Source organism: Amphiprion ocellaris, chromosome 20 (genome assembly GCF_022539595.1).
Source record: "Amphiprion ocellaris isolate individual 3 ecotype Okinawa chromosome 20, ASM2253959v1, whole genome shotgun sequence".
NCBI lineage: Eukaryota > Metazoa > Chordata > Actinopteri > Pomacentridae > Amphiprion > Amphiprion ocellaris.
The window spans coordinates 6,609,868-6,632,572 of record NC_072785.1 but is presented as its reverse complement, the minus strand read 5'-3'; the positions used below and the strand labels follow the sequence as shown (position 1 = coordinate 6,632,572).

The window sequence follows — 22,705 nt, the reverse complement described above, 5'->3', positions numbered from 1 at the left end:
GCTCATATCACGTCGACACATGTTTGATTTGTGAAAGTGTAGAAGCAAAAAAGAATAAAACTAAACTGCTGATGTCTACTCCTCATCCTGCAGGACTCCCCCCTGAAGGCAGTCCAGATGCTGTGGATAAATTTGATCATGGACCCTCTGGCCGCTCTCGCTCTTGCCACCAACCAGCCGACGGAGTCTCTGCTCCAACACAAATCTTGCGGCCGCGACAAAACTCTCATCTCCAGGACCATGATAAAGAACATTCTGGGCCACGCCGTGTACCAGCTTGTAGCTATTTTTACCCTGGTCTTTGCTGGTGAGCTCAGGGGAATCCTCCATCCAAGTTTAGAGACATCTGTGTAATTATAGAAGATCTTAGATTCACTTTGTGGTTCTTTTCTTTCATTACTTCTCAGGTGAGAAATTGTTTAATATTGACTGTGGCCGCAATGCTCCCCTGGACTCCCTGCCATCAGTGTATTACACCATCGTGTTTAATGCATTCATTATGATGCAGCTTTTTAATGAGATAAATGCCAGGAAGATTCATGGAGAGAGGAACATATTTGAGAACATGCGTAAGAACCTCATGTTCTGCAGCATTGTCCTGGGAACCTTCACCCTGCAGGTAACTAATGATGCTGCCATGTCTGTCTAGACAGACAGACAGAGATATTTTATTTAAGGTATGTAGTTGCTTACACCTTACATTTCTGAAAAATAAGGAAACTAATGTGCAAAGTATCGTGCAAATTAGGTTGGTAGAAAAATTTAAGTGAGAAATTGTGCTGGTATTTAGACTACCAAAAAAGTATTAAAAAGTCTGAGTGTAAAATAGAAATAATGATAAGCGTAACAAAGGAAGCAGAAGAGGAGAAGAACCCAAACGAAAATATTGTCAAACAAACTGTCCTTACCAACCACTGTGGTAGCTGATGATGTGCTTTCTACACAGGGCTGACGGTCAGCCTGAAGTCAGGCACAGGACGAAATGACTTTTCACAAATGTTGTCCACATTTTGGTTAAAAATTATGTTACCTTTCCATTTCTGAATTTTGTGGATGTTGTTGGTTTGTACCGGTAACTCCCATGGGAGTATTCTGGAGTCACGGGCCCAGTTGCAAAACTATATTATGTATTATAATGCGCCTCTGAGCATACATAACTTACAGCTACCCTATTTTACACGGTTTGGAGATGCATGTGAACAGCACTCAGGCTGCAGCTTCAGGACAACGTGTGTTATTGTTGTTGTTAAGATTCAGCAGAGCAGCAGCCTTTAAATACCTTTTTAAAAACTCTGACGCAAAAGCCCATTCATGAGACATTCAAAATTAAACAAAGAGACAGTTATACATTTGTCTAGTACTTAAAAAAAGGGTGATAAAAATTTCTAACCCAGTTTCCATGTGATTCATTTTGATGGTGCAAACTGAACAAACTACTCCCGACTACTCAGCAGCTTTTTTGTTTTTTTATGTTTTTAACTAACTGATAACCAAGCTTGGCCATCTGGGACTAGACACCACACTCTTCTCCTGGATCCGCAGCTTTCTCACCGGCAGACCACAGAGTGTCAGAGTAGGAGAGGTGACATCATCTACACTCACACTGAGTACAGGTGCACCTCAGGGCTGTGTCCTCAGCCCGGCCCTGTTCACCCTTTTCACACATGACTGTACCCCCATCCACCCCTCCAACACGATAGTAAAGTTTGCTGATGACAGGAGAGGGTCAGCAACATCAAGTTCCTGGGTCTCCACATCACCAGTGATCTCACATGAACCTCCAACACCTCCCACTTGGTGAGGAAGGCTCAGCAGAGACTTTTCTTTCTGTGGAGGCTGAGGAAGGCCAACCTCCCCTCACAGCTTCTCATGAACTTCTACGATTGAGAGCGTTCTGTGCTACTGCAGCACAGTCTGGTTTTCCAGCTGCACCGCTGGAAACAGAAGGGACTTGGCCCGTGTTGTAAAAACTGCACAGTGCATTGTGGGTGCACAGCTTCCCAGCCTGGACTCTGTCTATGCTAGCCGGCTGAGGAAAAAGGCCAGCAGCATCACCAGAAATCCCACCCATCCTGGACACAGACTGTTTGTCCCCCTTCCATCAGGGAAAAGATTCCGGTCATTAAAAACAAAAACCAGCAGACTGCAGAACAGCTTCTTCCCCAGAGTTGTCGCTGCCCATCACACCCCCCACCCATTCCCCACCACTCATTCATTCCCCCCTCCATCTGTGCAATAAGAACTCTACTTCAACACTGGATCACTTTATCAGCACTGACCACTTTACTTTTGTATATAGTACTTTGACTCTTCTTTTTATTATTTAAGGGTATTTTTAAACTATTTTTATTATTTGCACTGCTGCTAATTGTCATGATCTTCAGACAAATTTCGTTGTACTTCTGAACAATGACAATAAAGTCTCTTTAAGTCTTTAACTTGTTTTTCTGTGAACCTCAGGTGATCTCAATCACGCCAATGCCCCACCTGGGGTTCTTGAACGTGCCCAGTCACACTGAAACAGAGAGCGAGGTGCATGGGGAGGAGTTGACGGAGGGCGCCAATGGGATGGGGCTGGAGGGAGACCAGGTCCTCTGGCTCAGGGGCCCAAACCGCGTCCAGACAAAGGTATGACCACACAGACACTGGGGTCCAGCTTTACCACTAACTTCACTTCTGGTTTCACATCACCAGGTTGGTGTTCATAAGGGCAGAGACTGTTGCCCTGCTAACTCAGGGCATGTGGAAACAGTTTTCAATACCATCTTTAATATGGCCCGGGTTCTCCCCTTAGTATGACCTGGATGAATGACAATCGTCACAGACGTACGAGCTGAGTTTTGCAACAGAAATCAACATGATGCATCTTTTAATTCCTGAAACATGATTTTCTAATTTTGCCCTGAAGATTATGTCCTTGTGTTTCCAAAAATGGAAATTGGCTGGCTGTTACACTTAAGTGTAAAATACATTTTATACAATACAATTTCATGTTTACAAAATGACCGTGAATAAATCCTGCAGGAATTACTTGAAACTGAACTGCTTAGCTTTTACCTTATTTAACCATGTCGAAATAACAGGAGACGATCAAGTACTCCGGCGCTTCCGGGAAAATTATGGCCGATATCGCGAGAACACGTGACAGGATCATCACGCGAGAAGAGTGCAGAAAGTAACGCGGAATTTGTCCGATAAGCGTGCTCATGGACAGATAAGAATCCTTTATCATCTGCCTTTAAAATGGATCAAAATACAAACGAATGCTATGCATAAACGTGCCATCGTCTTAAGCGACACATATCCCCCGATAGTTTTCTTGTTCGACCAAATGTAATGTTTAATTCGGTCAAAAACACCGTCCGCCATTGCCGCCGCATGGCTGTGACGTTACCGACGGTTACCGACGGTTGCGCTGTCGTGTCGACGTCGACACGCTCGTAAATAAAGGGTTATTTAATTTATTTGTCTTCATGGTGTCTGCTCCGCTGCCAACATAGACACAATACACACCGGTCTTTCCTCGTCTCCCACCGTAGTCAAGGTGAAGCCAAACGGCCCGCTACTGTTAAATGAATGTAGAGGAAAACACTGTAAAGGAGGGATGAGGTGGGGATAAAATTGATGAACAGAGGAAGTTGTCAAGATTATTAAGAAATTTCACTAGCAGTCTCTATAAATCCAAAGTTTAGTCATCAGTATTTGCTTGGTAAATATATTACTTTAAATTGATAGGATGAGATGGATTCATTATTTTCCTGTATTTATTTTAAGGGTAATTAAAGTGTCACAGGCCTTGACATAAATGAGCGTTAAAAAAAAAGTTTTTTGGTAAAAGAAACAAATACAATTAAAGGCTCAATTATATACAACAAACAGATTAATTTGATAATGTTTTACATTCACTGATACTAATTCATCTGTCTGTTCTATTTATCACAGTCATTGGTTACTGCCAAGGTGTTCTACTTTGCTGTCCGTCTGCAAGTGTTCTGTCCAGCTGCACCTGTCTGAAGTCCAACTGCATCAGTGACTACAGGTTAAAGGCATCTTCTGGGATGTTTCATTTTATTGCTTTTTGGGATTCCAGTTCCAAGATTCCAGCTAAACCAGATTTCCCTAGTTCCCTACTTTTTTTGTGTCTTGCTGCACCAAGTATAGTTTGCTCTGGATGTGGAGGTGTAAGGAATGCAGTGTATCTTTATCTAGTAGATACAAGCTACGAAAACATATTAGACTACAGCACCGTCATAGGCACCGCTACCCATGCCTACACACTGACTGCCCATGTACTTTTAAGACATGGAATGCTTTGTACATTCATTTAAGTAGAGTCCATCCCCAAGAAAATACTCAGGAGTTATTGGAACTGTCGACATTCAGTTGTCATTTGTGTGCTTCTTGTGATCTTTCTACAGAGAGGGATTATTTTACACACATTGGCACTCATCTGAAGAGTAATGAAACTGTTACGTGCATGTTTGAGGGTTGCTGTTTTCAAACAAACATATATAGAACATTTCACTCTCACAAGAACAGAAAACACAACCCACATACATTGAAAGATTTCAAGCCAGGAGTAGTTACAACCACTCAAGTTTCACAAGACTCACCTGATGATCCTGAGGAAGATGCACAAAATCAAGATGAAGCAAAATTTTACTGCTGCTAAATAAAAAAAATCTGAATTTTAAGGAATTTGTATTATTTTATTATTATTTTATGAGTCATAAAATTCAATAACTTCACTCTTGTGTACTGTAGTGTCACCAAAATCATTGGAGCCTTCAATTGTCTCCTGCTGGTCATACTACAACTCTTGATTTGACACTAAATGAAAACAATCTGAATTTTAAAGAATTTATATTATTATTATTTTATTAGTCATAAAATTCAATAACTTCACTCTTATGTACTGTAGTGTCACCGAAATCACTGAAGCCATCAGTTGTCTCCTGCTGGTCATACTACAACTCTTGGTTTGATACTAAATACAAAATCTGAATTTTAAGGATTTTTTATTATTTTATTATTATTTTATTAGTCTTTAAATTCAATAACTTCACTCTAGGGTAAGGGATATATTGTAATTATGTTATTGAATGCAATCACAAGTTACAGCCTGCTCTTTCTTAGGTGGCAGACTCTGGCAGCGATTCAACAACACAGTCCAGCAAACAAGGATCCAAAATGTCACTGACGACGCAACTATAGAAGTTCAGGGGTCCGTTTCACGAAGCAGGTTCAACAAACTCTGAGTTTAACCCTGAACTCTGAGTTGATCTACTCTGAGATAGAAAACTCAGAGTTTTCGGTTTCACAACGGCTGATTCGAGTTGGTTAAATCAACTCGGAGTAGTTTCACCCGGAGTTAAGTGCGTGCACCACAACTATAAAAAGACAGCATCAATGGAACCCCGATTTGACGAGTCACCATGGCAACAGGGAAGCGGAGAGCTACGTTTTTTACACCACTTGAACTGGACATCTTAATTCGTTTATATGGCGACTACGAACACGTTTTTAGAAAGAAGTGCAACACCGCTGCGGCTGCAAAAGAGAGGGAGACGGCGTGGGAGAACATTGCTGCCCGAGTCAATGCGTAAGTTTAAATCGCAATAATATTACAGGGGAAAACTGTTTGAATAGTAGACTATTAAGTTATTTCATTTAGGTGCAATCCCGCGGGGGTGAAGCGCACGTGGCAGCAGCTGAAGATGAAATATAAAAACATTGTTCAAACAGGTAAGAAGTCGGCATAATCTCATGGAGCTACCTCATTTTGATCATGTTTTACATCGTACAGTAGCCTAAATATTAGGTGGCTGTTTGACTTTACAGTGGTTCTATCCCACACATAGCCTAAATGTCTGCATCCATATCATGTTCTGTCAAACAATTAAGCCTATTTAAACTAACACAGACTTCTACTCAGCCAACAGAAAGAAAGGAGATGCCCGTAAAACAGGAGGTGGCCCAGCACCACCACCTCTAACGGAGGCAGAGGAGCTGGTCCTAAGCCAGAATTTGGGAAGGCCAGTGGCTGAGGGAATCCCTGGAGGGAGCTCATCCTCTGAGACCACCCCCCCAAGATACAAGTGCTTTTATAAAATGTAATATGTGTTTAGCCCATGTATATATGGAATGTTTTCAAGCATATTCATACAAATATTCATTTCTCTTTTGGGTCTTTTTTTCTTTTGGCCCAACAGATTCTGATGGTACTATCTGCCTGGTGGAGCCCCTTCACGCCACAACAGACCTTGTAACTGTAAGTAGGCAATACTCCAGAGATTTAGCCAAATGGTAGTTTAAGTCCACTGAAACATATCACTCATCTAGGATGAAGAGGATGAAACTGTGTCTGCTGCCTTTACAGAGGGGGATCCAGAAAGGCATACAGAGGTATGTTAGTGATAGTTCTCTTCCCATTCACATTTCTGAACATTCTGGTGGAATATAGACTGGCATTTAGCCTACACTGAAGTATTGCACATTCTCATCCTTTTTAACAGAGCATGGCTGGACAGCAGCAGGATGGTCCCTCAACTTCCACTGCACAGATTGACACAGTGAGATGGATGTTCAGTAAACACCAGAGGTTCAGTCCATGGAATTCATGTGCAACTGTATAATTTAATGTCCTTTATGTATTCCCAGTTACCAGTAAAACAAATATACAAAATCCACTTGCTGAGAAAAATACAAAAAACAGATAAAGAAATGCAGTACTTGGACCGCCAGATTAAGAAGGCAGATCTGGAAATTGAAATACTGGAGCACAAGTTAGAGGTGGGTGCAGGTCACAGGTTATGTTAACTACTGGAACATGAACTAAACTAGCTCTTTTATTTGTAGGAAATAAAGAAGACCAAATGAAATGTATGTCATGTGTCTATTTGACTGCTGTGGTGGTGATGATGGTGACTTAAACTCCAAAGTGGTTATTGCATATGATGTCTCTGACTGCTCTGCCATCCTGGATAGCTGGCAGGTGGATGAGGTCATCATCTGGGTCTTCAAATTGTACGGCAGGGTGTTGCTCTCCTCTAATAGTGGCAATATTATGAAGAACAACACATGCCACAATAATATCACAGGCCCTCTCAGGGGTCACCCTGAGGTGACGTAGGCACTGGAAACGGGCTTTCAGCAGGCCTATGGTCATCTCCACCCGGGCTCTCGTCTTGCAGTGAGCCCGGTTGAAGTTCTGTTGGGGGCCTGGTTCAGGGTCAGGGTATGGGGTCATCAGACTAGGTTGGCATGGGTAACCCCTGTCACCCAGCAGAAGGCCATCAAACTCTCCTGTAATGTATAGTGGATACATTAGAGTATATTAAAGGAGGGAGACAAGTGAATTATATTGTTAAAATCTTTAGGATGCCTACCACGTTGCAGTCTGTTGCTCAGGTTAGACTCTCGAAAAATCCTCGAGTCATGAACAGACCCAGGCCACTTGGCCTCCACATTGGAAATGATGTATGCAGCATCACATATGATCTTGACAGTGCAGAGAATGACTGATGTTGAACTATGATGCAGTCTTTAACATTTTGAAACCGTAGTCAATCTACCTCTAACCTACCTGCACATTTATGCTGTGAATGGACTTCCTATTCACATAATCAGCTTCATTATGTGAGGGAGCTGTGATGGGGATGTGTGTGCCATCAATGCAGCCAATCACACTGGGAAATCCTAAAAGAAATTAAATTTACTAATCACAGTCTGAGGTTGCAGCACAATGTCATTAACTGGATATGATTTAAAATTAATTTAACAGATCTCAACATCATTCACCTGCAATCCTGTGGAACTCCTCCTTGATGGCTCTGACAGGTTTGTGTCCAGGGAAAACGACAAAGATCGGTAAAAGTCGTTTCAGGGCCAGACACACTTTTCTGACCGTCCTGCATACAGTGGCCTTACTGAGGTGCTCTGCATCTCCGACGTTGTATAAAAAACTCCCATTTGCAAAGAACCGCAGCGCAACACACAACATCTGATGGGACGTTAGAGCATGACTGTGGTTGGTAAAGTGAATGTAAGGACGGATTAGGTTGTGGATGTAGGTTATGGATTGTGATGTGAAACGGTACCGTTCAAAAAGATAACTGTCCGGAAACGCCAAAACATCTATGCGCGGTCTGAAAACAATCTCCCGACGAATATTTAATTCTGTGCGCAGTAATGCAGCTCCTTCATCTACTGGATCGTTAATAAACGGACATGCCATTTTGACACACGGCAGAATTAGACTTCGCCAAAACTCGCCAGTTGACTGAATGAATGAGGAAATGAAATGGCGTGTGTGACTGAAAGAGGGCGGAGACTGAGAGAAACTCGAGGTTTACTGAGAAAAACCTGGTCCCGACCAGGTTAGAGTCATAGAGTCTGTTACTACGGTAACTGACCGAGAGTTTAAGTTACCCCTCTTTGTGAAACAGGGTAGAGTTACCCCTCTGTCTCGGGTTTGAGTTACCTCGCTTTGTGAAACGGAAAACTCTGAGTTTCCCTCATTTCAGGGTTAACAAACTCAGAGTTTTCACTAAACCTGCTTCGTGAAACGGACCCCAGATGTACCTCGGAGAGCCAAATATAAACATACTGCAGAACCCTCTCGAATACTGGTGGAATAGACAAAAGCAGACCTATCCGAATTTGTACACACTCGCTGTAAAAATTCTTTGTACCCCGGCCTCATCTGTTCCTTGTGAAAGGCTATTTTCAAAAGTTGGAGAAATACTGTCCAAAAAAAGAAACCGCCTGAGTCCCGGCACTGTTGAAAAACTGATATTTTTGAATAAAAATGAATAAAATGCTGTCCCTACTTTGTTTTTCAGGTTGTCACTAGTAACACAAGCACAATCACAAAACAACAAGTAGCACAAGCACATAAAATTTTATTTATATAGCCCTTAAAATCAAAAATATCTAAGCACTTTACAGAAAACCAGAACCTGACCCGAATCAAACGGTCAAGCTACATATCTCAAATCTCTCCCCAATTTGTTTCCATCTCCCCCTCTATCCCTGCTATCAGGAAAAACAGACACTATATTGAGTATATTACTTGTTTATTGGCATTATCATTTAAACAATTCAAAGCTTCACATAGCCAAGCCAATGTGTCATTATAGGCACTCTGCCTGTTTTATTTGTCCACGTGATGGCGCAGTAGAGCAAACGAAGCCCCATGAAGCTTCGAACCATGAGTGAACCAATTGGACGGAAAGCCTCGATGCTTCATGAAGCATCGAGGCTTAAGTGTGTGGAGTGGAGGACGAGAAGGTGCTGGACAGCAGACAGAGGGAGAGATGGTGGGTGCTGTAGATGTGGGGGTGGGTGGCCCTGTGATTAGGAGGTGGGTAGACTGAGTGTGACTTTATGAGGGAGTATGTATGAGGAGAGTCTTTCTGACTGTGTGTTTGTGACCAGTGAGCGCATGTGTGTTTATTATGTAGAGCTGTGGATGATGACAGGCAGTTTTCATACAATGGCTTGACATTTTTTAAAGCATGAACTTAGACTTTTACACTGTGGACGCATCTTAATCTGTCTTACATTAGCATTCACTTTGGGGTCACTTAGAAATGTCCTTATTTTTTGAAAGGAAATCATTTTTTTTTCCAATGAAGATATCATTAAATGAATGATAAATCCAGTGTAGACATTGTTAATGTGGTAAATGACTATTCTAGCTGGAAACGGCTGATTTTTAATGGAATATCTCCATAGGGGTACAGAGGAACTGTAGTGTCTGATGTGTTACTTATCATATGGAATCTGGACTGTGTTCTCCTTTTAGAAGTTATCCTTATAAGGATTCCTATGTCAAAGATATTGATTGACATTGCTCTTGACGGGGCCCTCTGTTTGCTATTTTGGACTTTTAGCTGAAACCATTTGTTGTGACCTCATACTTGACCTTCTTGTCCAAAGCATATTAAATGACCACCAGCCTTTTGTTCGGGGGAGATTCATATTGGCTGGGGAACTCTCAACAGGCAGACCATGGTGCCTGTTCAGATGCTGTCTTATTTATGTAATAAATTATTATATTAAGCAACAGTGTCAACGGACGTTTTCTTCAACATCTGCACATCCTTGATGGCTAAGAGAAACCACAACAGAACATTTCCAGCAACCATCACTCCTGTGTTCTAATGCTACATTGTGTTAGCTAATGGTGTTGAAAGGCTCACTGATGATTATAAAACCCTTTAGGCAGTTATGTTAGCACATGGATAAAAGTGGAAATTTTCAAGGACAACATGGAATTGTCTGGTTTACCCCAAACTTTTGAATAGTAGTAGTGTATGTAGTGCCAAATCATGACATATGTCATCTCAGGGCTCTGTAGATCGTAAAAATCAAGATCTCAAAGTATAATAAAGAGAAACTCAACATTTCCTCTTTGACCAGAGAAACTGATCAAACTCCCTTTTAACAAGAAGAAACCTCAGAGAGAACCAGACTCAAGGTGGGCAAACATCTGCTTCAAAGAGCGGAAAGACAAAAGACAAGAAATGAGCACCAAAAGACAATAAACTCTGAGCAGGTTGGTGAGGCCAGTGACTGGAAGTCAGAGGCATGCAGAGGTACAGGGAGACAGAGGACAAAACTCAAACTATGGGAGAGACCAAGCTAAAGCATATAGAAGTATGGAGTGAATAAATAGAGGAGAGGAGCTCTGTGCATCATGGGAAGCTGAGACATAGCAACATAACTAGGAGATGCTGGTTTAGAGTCACCTGAACTAACTGTAAGGTTTATCCATCCATCATCTATACACTACTAAATCCTCATTAGGGTCATGGGGGGCTGGAGTCTATCTCAGCTGACTGAGGGTGAAGATTCACCTGGACAGGTAACAGTGTATCATAGAGCTACACATAGAGATAAACAATCACACTCACATTCACACCTACGGACAATTTAGAATCACCAGTTAACCTCAGCATGTTTCTGGACTGTGGGAGGAAGCTGGGGAACCTGGCGAAAACCCACACATGTACAGGAGAACATGGAGACTCCATGCAGGAAGATCCCAGGAAGGCCGGGACACGAACCGGGGATCTTCTAGCTGCAAGGCGACAGTACTAACCACCAAACCACTGTGCAGCCCTTGTAAGGTTTATAAAAAAGGGGAAGTTTTAAACCTAATCCTAAAAGTGCAGAAGAAGCTTTTAGACCCCAAACCAGGAAAAAGATCCACAGGACAGGAGCTTAGAGTGCAAATTATATGTTTAGTTTGTTCAAAAATGCTACTTTGATGGAGATCTGAGCATGTTTTAAGAGAAATTTCTGCAACTGCCTGCATTGCCATCAAGTCATGAACCACTGAAACTGAAATTCGTATTTTATTTTTTTACACACACCTTTAACTGACATGTCACCAAACTAAACCAGGCCTTAATCTAAATCAAATCAGTCTGTAGAAAGTACCACCAACCTGAGTAAGAAGATCATTTAATGAATTCCCAGACTAACTAAGGCAATCCCAGCTATACAACGTGTGCGCTGCAAAGCATGGCTTTCTCACATGTTGACACCTCTGACAATGTTTATGCAACAGTGGAACTGTCAGAGGAGAAACAAGTATCTGGCTCTAAAGTCATTCCATTTTTTTTTTTTTTTTTTGTCTGCATTTGTTCTCATTGTTTAACTCCACAAAATGGGAGTCAACATTATATGAGATTGATGCATATTTTAGTCTTGCAGCCAAATATTTTAATATTTAGTGCATGTGTGTGACCATCACCGGCCCTCCCTGAAAGCTAAGCAGATATTCTTTATTAGAATTCCCTATTATGAGCCAGGGAGGGCAGTGCTACACCTCAGTGATGTGTGGGGGAAACAAAGACTGGACAGGACGAACAGGACGAACAGGATGAACAGGGATAGAAAATAACAGGCGTTGCTATTGCAATTAAAGATTGTAAGGTGGTGTGTTATGCCCAACTACTAACTGTCCATCAATAAAAAAAAAGAAAAATTTGAAAAAAGAAAACCAAACCAACACAAAAGAAAGAGATTCAATAATAAATGAACAAACGGTACTGAGCACCATAATTGTGGGTGTCTTGATAGTATAGAATAGAATAGAATAGGCCAGAAAAGGATACTAGTGCGAGAGAGAATTCAATTCAATTCAATTTTATTTATATAGCGCCAATTACAGTCAAATTGTCTCGAGACGCTTTACAGAACCCATATGCCTGACCCCCAGAGCAAGCCAAAAGGCGACAGTGGCAAGGAAAACACCCTTTTAACAGGGAAAAAAACCTCGAGTAGAACCCGGCTCTAATGTGGGGGGACCCATCTGCCTGCTGGCCGGGCGGGTTGAGAGGGACAGAAGAGGTAGAGAGGTAGAGATAGAGGGGTAGAGGTAGAGGGATACAGATAGAGGGGTAGAGATAGAGAGGTGGGGGGTGGGACACAAGGACCATAAAACACAGCCACACATCTGAAGCATCCAGCATCCAGCTCTGGGACCAGGGACACTCGGAGAAAGGACACAGAAAGAAACAGAGTGAATGTAATGCAATAATGGTATATATAGTAAATACATAGGTAGTTAGAGAAGGGCTCAGTGCATCAAGAGAGGTTCCCCAGCAGCCTAGGCCTATAGCAGCATAACTAGGGGCAAACTAAAGGGACGTCAAGAGGGGAAGTCAGTTGTGCAAATGAAAACACCAGCTCACTCCGTCAGGGTCACCCAGTCAGCCCTAACTATAAGCTTTGTCGAAAAGGAAGGTTTTAAGCCTGGTCTTAAAAATAGAGAGGGTGTCCGCCTCCCGAACCCAAACTGGGAGCTGGTTCCACAGGAGAGGCACCTGATAACTGAAGGCTCTGCCTCCCATTCTACTTTTAGAGATTCTAGGAACAACAAGTAAGCCTGCAGTCTGAGAGCGAAGAGTTCTGCTAGGGTAATATGGTACTATCAGGTCTTTAAGATATGATGGAGATTGGTTAAGAGCTTTATATGTCAGAAGAAGGATTTTGAATTCTATTCTAGATTTAACAGGGAGCCAATGAAGAGAAACCAATATAGGAGAAATATGATCTCTCTTGCTAACTCCCGTCAGTACTCTGGCTGCAGCGTTTTGGATCAGCTGTAGATGTTTCAGAGAGCTATTGGGACAACCTGATAATAAGGAATTACAGTAGTCAAGCCTAGAAGTAACAAATGCGTGGACTAGTTTTTCTGCATCACTCTGAGACAGGATGTTCCCGATTTTCACAATATTTCTCAGGTGGAAAAAGGAAGTCCTACAGATTTGTTTTATGTGCGAGTTAAAGGACATGTCCCGGTCAAAGATAACACCGAGGTTCCTCACAGTAGTACTGGAGGCCAATGTAATGCCATCCAGAGTAACTATATGCTTTGAAAGCAATTCTCTAAGATGTTTGGGGCCAAATACAATGACTTCAGTCTTGTCTGAATTTAGTAGTAAGAAATTATAGGTCATCCAGGTCTTTATGTCCTTAAGACAATCTTGCAGTCTAGCTAGCTGATTAGTTTCATTTGGCTTCATAGATAAATACAATTGAGTGTCGTCAGCATAACAATGGAAATTAATACAGTGCTTCCTAATAATGTTGCCTAAGGGAAGCATGTATAATGTGAACAGTATTGGTCCTAAGACAGAACCCTGAGGAACTCCATGATTAACCCTAGTATGCTCAGAAGAGTCATTGTTGACATGCACAAACTGGAACCTGTCTGATAAGTAGGATTTAAACCAGTCCAGTGCTGTCCCTTTAATGCCAATAGAATGTTCTAGTCGCTGTAATAAAAGTTTGTGGTCGATTGTATCGAATGCTGCACTAAGGTCCAATAAAATAAGTATAGAGACCAGTCCATTATCTGACGCTATGAGAAGGTCATTAGTAACTTTCACCAGAGCTGTTTCTGTGCTATGATGCACTCTGAAGCCTGACTGAAACTCTTCAAACAGGCTATTCCTTTGTAAATGTTCATATAATTGATTTGCAACTGTTCTTTCCAGAATTTTAGAGAGAAATGGGAGGTTGGAAATTGGTCTATAGTTGGCTAAAACATCTGGATCTAGAGTGGGCTTTTTAAGTAAAGGTTTGATTACAGCAACCTTAAAAGCCTGTGGTACATAACCTGTTACTAGAGAGAGATTAATCAGATCTAACATTGAGGAATTAATTAAAGGTAAAGCCTCCTTGAACAGTCTAGTTGGGATAGGATCTAAAAGACATGTTGATGGTTTGGATGTAGAAACTATTGAAATGAGTTCAGAGAGATGTATGGGGGTGAAAAATTCTAAACATCCATCTGGTCTTACAGCCAATTCTAAAGTATCTGTACTCGATGATACATCTGTGACATTTGCAGGAAGGGCCAGATTAATTTTTTCTCTAATCGTAATAATTTTATTTGTAAAGAAGCTCATGAAGTTGTTACTGCTCAAAGCTAAAGGAATACAAGTTTCAACAGAGCTCTGACTCTTTGTCAGCCTGGCTACAGTGCTGAAGAGAAACCTGGGGTTGTTCTTGTTTTCCTCTATTAAAGATGAATAATATGTTGTCCTGGCATTACGAAGAGCTTTTTTATAAATTACTAGACTTTTTTTCCAAGCTACATAAACTTCCTCTAAATTAGTGGAGTACCACTTCCTTTCCAGCTTTCGGGACGCCTGCTTTAAAGTCCGCAGCTGGGAATTATACCAAGGAGCAGGTCCTCTCTGAGATAGAACTTTCTTTTTTACAGGTGCAACACTATCAAGTGTTGTACGCAGTGAGGCTGCAGCATTATTAACAATATAATCCACTTCTGTGGGGGTAAAATTATAATATTTCCCTTCCATTATATCAGTAAGTGGTGCTGGACTAAATAGAGAGGGTATTATTTCCTTAAATTTAGTCACCGAATTGTGAGACAGACATCTACTGTAATATTTATTCTTAACTCCTATACAATCTATTGTTGTAAATTGAAATGTTATCATAAAATGGTCAGAAAGAAGAGGGTTCCGGGGAAATACTGTTAACTGTTTGATTTCTATGCCATAAGTCAGAACGAGATCAAGGGTATGATTAAAACTATGAGTTGGTTTATTTACATGTTGAGAAAACCCAATTGAGTCTAATATTGAATTAAAAGCAGTCGTAAGGCTGTCACTGTCCACGTCAACATGAATGTTGAAGTCACCCACAATAATGACTTTATCTGAGCTGAGCACTAAATCAGATAAAAAGTCTGAGAATTGAGATAAAAACTCAGAGTAAGGAGCAGGAGGACGATATACAACAACAAATAAAACTGGTTTCTGAGCTTTTAAATCTGGATGAGAGAGACTGAGAGTAAGATTTTCAAATGAACTGTAACTAGGTTTAGGTCTCTGGTTCATTTTTAAGCTAGAGAGGTAAATTGCTGCCACTCCTCCTCCTCGGCCCGTGATTCGAGGAACATGACAGTTAGTATGACTCGTAGGAGTTGATTCATTTAGACTAACATATTCTTCCTGCTGCAACCAGGTTTCAGTCAAACAGAACAAATCAATCTGGTTATCAGTTATCAAATCATTTACTAACAGAGATTTAGACGAGAGAGATCTAATATTTAACAGACCACATTTAACTGTCCTGTTTCTTCGCTCAGTTGAAATAGTGGTATTAATTTTAATTAGATTTTTATGGTTACTATGTCTTTTGTTTATTTTTGATTTGCTTAATTTATTGAATTTTGGTGGTCGGGGGACAGACACAGTCTCAATAAAGCTAAGTGATTTACTGGAGGGTGACAGCTGAGAGGAAACTGCAGAGAGGTGTGGAAGACTACAACTCTGCATCCTGGTCTGAACTCTGGGTTGTCATGCTTTAGGAGTTCTAATAAAATCAGCCATATTTCTAGAAATGAGAGCTGCACCAGCCAAAGTGGGATGGATGCCGTCTCTCCTAATCAGACCAGGTTTTCCCCAGAAAGAGCTCCAATTGTCTATAAAGCCAACGTCGTTTGCAGAATGAGTTTAGGGTAGAGACTGGAGAGATTCTCAACACATTCTGACGGGACCCATCATTCGCTGAAATGGGACTCGGCAGTAGCTGGCGAGACCTGATCAAACATGCAAGTGTGAAGAACCCCGAAGCCCAGAACAGCAATCACGGCAAGGCAGGGCCAAGTCAACAGGGCATCCCTCCCCCCGGGCCGTAGGAGCCACAGGGCGGCACCCCCAGAGAGCCACCGGGGCCACCGTGAACGACGCGAACCCAGAGAACAAGAGGGAGCAGCTACCGACACCCCCTGCGTGCCCAGACCGACCCAGGGAGCGAGGGCCATGAGCCCCCACGCCCACCCCGGAGCTGGCACGTCCAGGATGCAGGGCGCCCACCCCGCAGCACCACCGAGACCCCACCCACCCCACTACTCCCCAGGACAGCACCGGGCCCGGACAGAAGCCCCCAGCCAGCAGAAACTTATCTCCAGTGGCGGCACACAGGCAAGTACCAAGGCCTGTGCCCGGATGAGCCAGAGCCACCCCCCCAGAGAGACCACCCGGCCCCCATGCCAGACCCCCAGGCAGCAGAGGGCCCCCAGCCCCCCCAGGGGAGGGAGAGGGACGAGGACGAGCGGCCAGGCAGGAGAGGAGGGAGGAGGAGGGAAGCAGAGCAGGAAAGGACAGGGGAGCGACTGGAGGGCCGACCCACCCCAAACCCCAGGGCCAGCCAGGGCGCCCCAGAAGAGACCAGCCGCCGCCACCCCCAAGGCCCCGGGAGAGCGCACAAACCCAGCAGACCCAGGGCTCAAAGGGAGAGACACCGGGGACACCCACCCCCAGGCAGAGGGGCCCGAGCCACGCCGGCCCCGCAGAGCCAGAGAGCAACCCCAAGAGCAATAGGGAAGGGACACCACTAGTGCATGCACACAGCCTTGAAGTCCAGGGTGCCATCCTACTTAAAAAGGTAGAGGGTTAATAAACTGAAATAAAGCAGACAGAAGTCAGACCATACACACAGACAGAATAATAATTACAATTTTATGAGGGAAGTGGCATACGCCCACATACAAGCGGAGGCTATAGATTAATATTTATTGATTTAATAAATGGAGACCATTTTTCTTTGAAGGAGTCCAATTGGTTTTTTCTGATAGCAGATATTCTCTCAAGTGAAATGTGTTCTGTGAGGAGGTTCAGCCAATGGATGATGTTGAGGGCTTTCTTATCTTTCCAGTTAACTAAAATAGTTTTTTTGGCAATGGCGATAGCTGCAAGTGTGGGTTGGATATGAATGTCTGGAAGGGCTGTTTGCGTTTGATCACCAATTGGGCAAACGTTCGGGGAATGTGGAATCCCGCAGTCCAAAATATTGGAGAGTTTCTGCGTGATTGTTACCCAGAATTGATAGACGGGTGTACAAAGTCACAGAGCGTGAAAGTAAGTGTCCGTCATGTTTTGGGTGCATTGCGTACATGTGTCTGAGCGTGAGAAGCCCATTTTATACAGTTTATATTGCGTTATATGCGTTCTGTGAAGCACCTTAAATTGGATCAATTGTAAGTTGGTGTTTTTAGTCATTTTAAATGTGTTTTCACAGATTTGGGTCCAAAAATCAGAGTCAAAAGATTTGGATACGTCTTTTTCCCATTTTTGAGTTGGTAGGTGTATAGAGTGTGTCTTTGAGAGTAAACTATAAATTTTTGAGAGATTCTTCTTATTTCTTGGAGAGAGTTTCACAATGTAGTCGACAAATTCAGGTGGCTGTAAATCCGTTGGCTGTAAAGTAGTCTGAAGCGATGGAATTCTACTTGTAATAGTCTTCTTTACCTGTACTGAAAATTTCCATTTCTTATTTCAAATGTTTGGAATAAGTTTATATATGTCCTAAATGTGTCATCATCCAGAAGGTGATGGAGGTGAGTGACTCCTCTCTCTGCCCATGTGCTGAAATAAAGAGCTATTTTGTTGTTTGTAAAATCAGGGTTGTGCCAGATTGGGGAGAGTATACTGGGTTTTAATTGGGAGCCTGTGATTTCCAGTGCTTTCCACCAAGCAGACAAGGTGGAAGCGATCATAGGGTTCTTGAAGCAGGAGTGATGTTTAAGGGCAGAAGTGATAAAGGGAAGGTCAGAGATTTTGATCTGGTTACAATCTAACTGTTCTAGTTCCAGCCAGGAGTTATATTCTTCATGAGGATGTATCCATTTGGTGAGATATTGTATTTGGTTGGATAAATAATAATACATGAAGTTGGGAGCCTCCAGTCCCCCTTCGGATTTATTCTTCTGGAGGGTAGTCAAACTGATTTTAGCCTTTTTATTCTTTGAGTAGAATTTACCAATAGCGGAGTCTAATGATTGGAACCACTTTGATGTGGGTTTAAATGGAATCATGGAGAAAAGATAGTTGATTTTAGGTAATATTTTCATTTTGACTGTAGCTATTCGTCCCAAAAGGGAGATGGGGAGGTTGTTCCAACGCCTCAGATCATCACAGACTTTGTCCAAAAGTGGAGTGAAGTTCAGGTGAACTAATTCTGAGAGTTTGGAGGAAATATTTATGCCCAGATATCTGATGTTGCCAGTAGGAAAAGAATATTGCGAGTTTTGGGCTGCGGGCTTCCACGAGTTTTCTGTTAAAGGTAATATAATTGATTTTGACCAGTTGACAGAGTAGTCTGAAAGACACGAGAAGGTTGTGATGAGGTTAAATACTTCCTTTACTGAAGTTTTGAGTTCTTGTAGATAAAGTAAAATGTCATCTGCGTATAGGTTAATTTTATGTTCAGACTCCAGAGCGCAGATACCTTTGATATCGGTGTTCTGACGTACAGCTGTTGCTAATGGTTCGATAAAGATCGCAAACAATAAGGGAGAGAGTGGGCATCCCTGTCTCGTTCCCCTTTGCAGACTGAAGCTTTGTGAAGTGATCCCATTAGTGGTGACTGTAGCCTTGGGTGAGTTGTACAGAGCTGATACCCACTGGATAAATGATTCTCCGAAGCCAAATTTGTGGAGCACAGCAAAGAGAAAGGACCAATTAACTTTGTCAAAGTCAGATGTTGTTGGTGGAGTGTCGGCCATTTATAAATCCTGTTTGATCGCTGTGAATTATTGATGGGATGATTTTCTCCAGCCTAGAGGCGAGAGCTTTTGAGATAATTTTGATGTCGGTGTTGATTAGTGACAGAGGTCGATAGCTAGAGGGAAGCGTAGGATCTTTGTCTGGTTTCAATAATAATTTAATTGCAGCTGTATTCATGTGCGGACTGATATAACCATTATTTTTAATCTCTGTCACTGTCCTGAAGAAAAGGGGTGCTAACATTGACCAGAAATGTTTAAGAAATTCAGCAGGGAAACCATCAGGACCAGGTGCCTTGCCTGCTGGTATACTGTCTAATGCACATTGTAATTCTTTCATAGTCAATGGAGCATCTAATATGTCTCTGTAATTTGACATTAGTTTGGGCATGTTTAAATTGTTGAGAAAATTATGTATATCTTCTATGTTTGGGTTAACTGCTGCTGAGTATAAACTCTGGTAATAATTATAGAAGGTCTGGTTGATTTCCTGAGGTGACTGAGTATACTTTCCTGAGGGATCCTGAATTGCTGTTATGAAGGATTTTTCTTTATTGCGCTGGAGTTGGTTCGCCAGAAATTTTCCTGATTTATTATTGTGTTCGAAATCATTATATCTTAGTTGTTGTAATAAAAACTCTGTTTTCTTGGATAGGATATTATCGAGGTTTAGTTTTGCATTTTGTAGTTCGGACCATAATTGATCACTTGGGTTTATTGCATAATTCTCTGTAAGTTGTTTAATTTTTTCTTCAATTTCTTTCTCTGTTTGTAGATCTTTTTTTTTCTTGTATGAGGAGTATGATATTATTTTACCTCTGATTACAGCCTTTCCAGTTTCCCAAAGCAAAGATGGGGGTAAGTCATCAGAGTCATTGTTTTTTAGAAAGTCTGCCCACTCACTCTTTATTACTCGATCAAATTCTGGGTCTTTGAGTAGAGAGATGTTGAGGCGCCAAGTCTGAGGAGGTTTAGGGATGGAATCTGTTTGCAGGCTGAGTGATATTGGTGCATGGTCGCTGATAATGATTGGGTGGATTTTAGTAGTAACTTTATGTGCGATAGAGTTATTTAAGAGGAAAAAGTCAATTCTTGAAAATGTTTTGTGTACCGCAGAGAGAAACGTATAGTCCCTCTTTGTAGGGTTTTTGAGTCTCCAGACGTCGTCTAGTCCGAAATCTTTCATATAGTCATGTATGACTTTAACTGATTGTGACTGTTTTACGTGTATTGGACTATTAGATCGAGCTACTGAAGGGTTTAAAACTATGTTGAAGTCACCACCGATAATAGTTATTGAGTTAGCAGGTAAGTCTGCTAAGTGAGAGAAAACAGTGTGAAAGAAGGCTGGATCATCATTATTCGGAGCATAGAGGTTTACAATAGAATATAATTTATTAAAGATTGTTGCCTGGATAATAATATATCTGCCCTCTGAGTCCATTACTGTACTGTTTAAAGTGAATGGAATTCTCTTATGGACTAGAATGGAGACCCCTCTTTGTCTGCTGTTATAACAAGATGAAAAGATGATACTATAATTCGAGTCTGATAAACATTTTTCTTCCGACTGTAGTAAATGTGTTTCTTGAAGGAGCAAAATATCTGCTTTTAATTTAGAGACATAGTCCATGATTTTAACTCTTTTTGTTTGTGAGCGTATGCCATGAACATTCCAGGCTACGATATTAAACTTGAACATACAGAGAGAAGATGTTCTGTCACTGAGTATGTAGTAATGTAATATAACATCTGTGTGTGTCCTTGTGAGCTGTCTGTTGCTGTCTGTGAGCTGTGAGTGTTGGAGAGAGATGTATACAGCAGGTCAGGATCTATATATACATTATATAATAGCACATCATTGCCTGGAAAACTATCAACAAACACATTATAAAACATACAAGCACAATAAACATGGGGGGTACATAGAGTGTGAGTGAGAGTGTGGGGGGTGAGTGTGTGAGAGGGGGAGAGGGCTAAAGGGAGACATATAGAGAGGGAGAGAGAGAAAAGTAGAAGGAGGAGGGGGTTCTCCAGTGGGGAGTGTAGGTTAGGAGAGTGAGACATTTACATCTGAGTTGTTTTTTTTTTTTTTAAAATAACATTTTCTAACATAAATGACTAAGTGATATATTAAACGTTTAAGCCATTTTTTTTTTTTTTTTTTTTTTTTTTTAGAAGAGCCAGGGGGTAATGGAGGGTTCCCGAAATAGCTGCCCATCTATGTATAGTTTGTCCACAACCAGTGCAGTCCGTTTACCTTTCTGTCTGTGTTCTTTCATGATGGGGTATAATACTTTGCGCCTCTCGTTGATTTCCCTGGGAAACTGGTCGTTCATTCCGAACGACGTGCCTTTCAGCTCCCGTCCTTTGCTTCTTACGAGCACTTTCTGCTGGAAGTGCTCGAACTTTGCAATGATGGGACGGTGTCGGTTTCCTCCTCGGGGTCCGAGCCGGTGGACGCGGTGGAAAGTGATGTTTTTCACCGTTTCCGCAGGGATTTTAAGCGCCGACACCATGAAGTTTTTAACAAGGGTCTCTGGGTTATCCGGTGTGGACTCAGGGATACCAGAAAAGATCAGGTTGTCCCGCATGCTCCTCGACTGGATGTCCAGGACGGTCTCCCTCAGGGTTTTGTTTTCTTTTTTAAGTGTACACACCTCTGAAGTGACCGCTGTCAGCGTGGACCGGAGTTCGGTGTTGTCCCTCTGCAGATCCTCTATCTGCTGGTGGGTGAACTCCAGGCTTGCTTTCAGGTCTTTTATCTCCTGGTGAAGCAAACTAAGGATATCGAGCTTCTTATTAATTGACTCGAGAACACTTACCTGGATATCCGTGACCTCCAAGTCTTGTGTGTCCGTCGAGGAGTCTGCCTTCTTCCTCTTGCTCGGGTTGGCGTCTTCCATCGTGCACCGGACGAAGTAGTCGTCAATAAAGTTCTCAAGGTCCTCCACTGTGAGCACTACCGTTTCCGATCTTGAGCAGGCTATTTAGTTAGGTTGTTGTTTTATTTATTTATTTATTTTTAATACAAATACGTCGAGATAACGGCGATTTGTTTACTTCTCATCTAGCAGCTGGGAGCCGCCATGTTGAATTTCGTCACTCTCACTGAATCTCGCGATCTCACAGCATCTCGCGATCACTCCCCAAGTCATTCCACTTTTGACTATGCTACACCGAGCGCTGGAGGAAGAAGACATAGTGAATCTCCAAACTCCACAGAGCAGAGCACTGGTTCAAGCCCCCACACCAATTAAGGGAGAAGCTCTACACACTACAATCAATGAGCATTATGGCTCTGGCCACCCTCCTGGATCCCAGATTCAAAAAGATAGGGTTCTTTAGCCCCAATACGGTGGGTACGGAAAGTATTCAGACCCCGTTAAATTTTTCACTCTTTGTTTCATTGCAGCCATTTGCTAAAATCAAAAAAGTTCATTTTATTTCTCATTAATGTACACTCAGCACCCTATCTTGACAGAAAAAAACAGAAATGTAGAAATTTTTGCAAATTTATTAAAAAAGAAAAACTGAAATATCACACGGTCATAAGTATTCAGACCCTTTGCTCAGTATTGAGTAGAAGCACCCTTTTGAGCTAGTACAGCCATGAGTCTTCTTGGGAATGAGGCAACAAGTTTTTCA

At 42.0% G+C, this 22,705-nt stretch overlaps 2 protein-coding genes across 2 annotated transcripts in view; both read right to left on the bottom strand.

Moving 5' to 3' along the window:
• Positions 1-22,197, bottom strand: part of tulp4b (TUB like protein 4b) — a 50,855-nt gene extending 28,658 nt beyond the window's left edge. Inside the window, exon 1 of the mRNA XM_055005533.1 lies at positions 21,883-22,197. The gene's annotated coding sequence lies outside the window, so the exon portion shown is untranslated. The remainder of the gene's footprint in view (positions 1-21,882) is intronic.
• On the bottom strand, positions 6,603-8,918 carry LOC111566491 (putative nuclease HARBI1). The gene is made up of 4 exons (XM_055005534.1): positions 7,801-8,918; positions 7,586-7,698; positions 7,389-7,500; positions 6,603-7,305 (listed from the first exon to the last, which is right to left on the bottom strand). Exons 1-4 carry the CDS (start codon positions 8,234-8,236, stop codon positions 6,929-6,931), a joined length of 1,038 nt encoding a protein of 345 aa, XP_054861509.1. The 5' UTR covers positions 8,237-8,918; the 3' UTR covers positions 6,603-6,928.
• Positions 22,198-22,705: the final 508 nt, after the last annotated feature.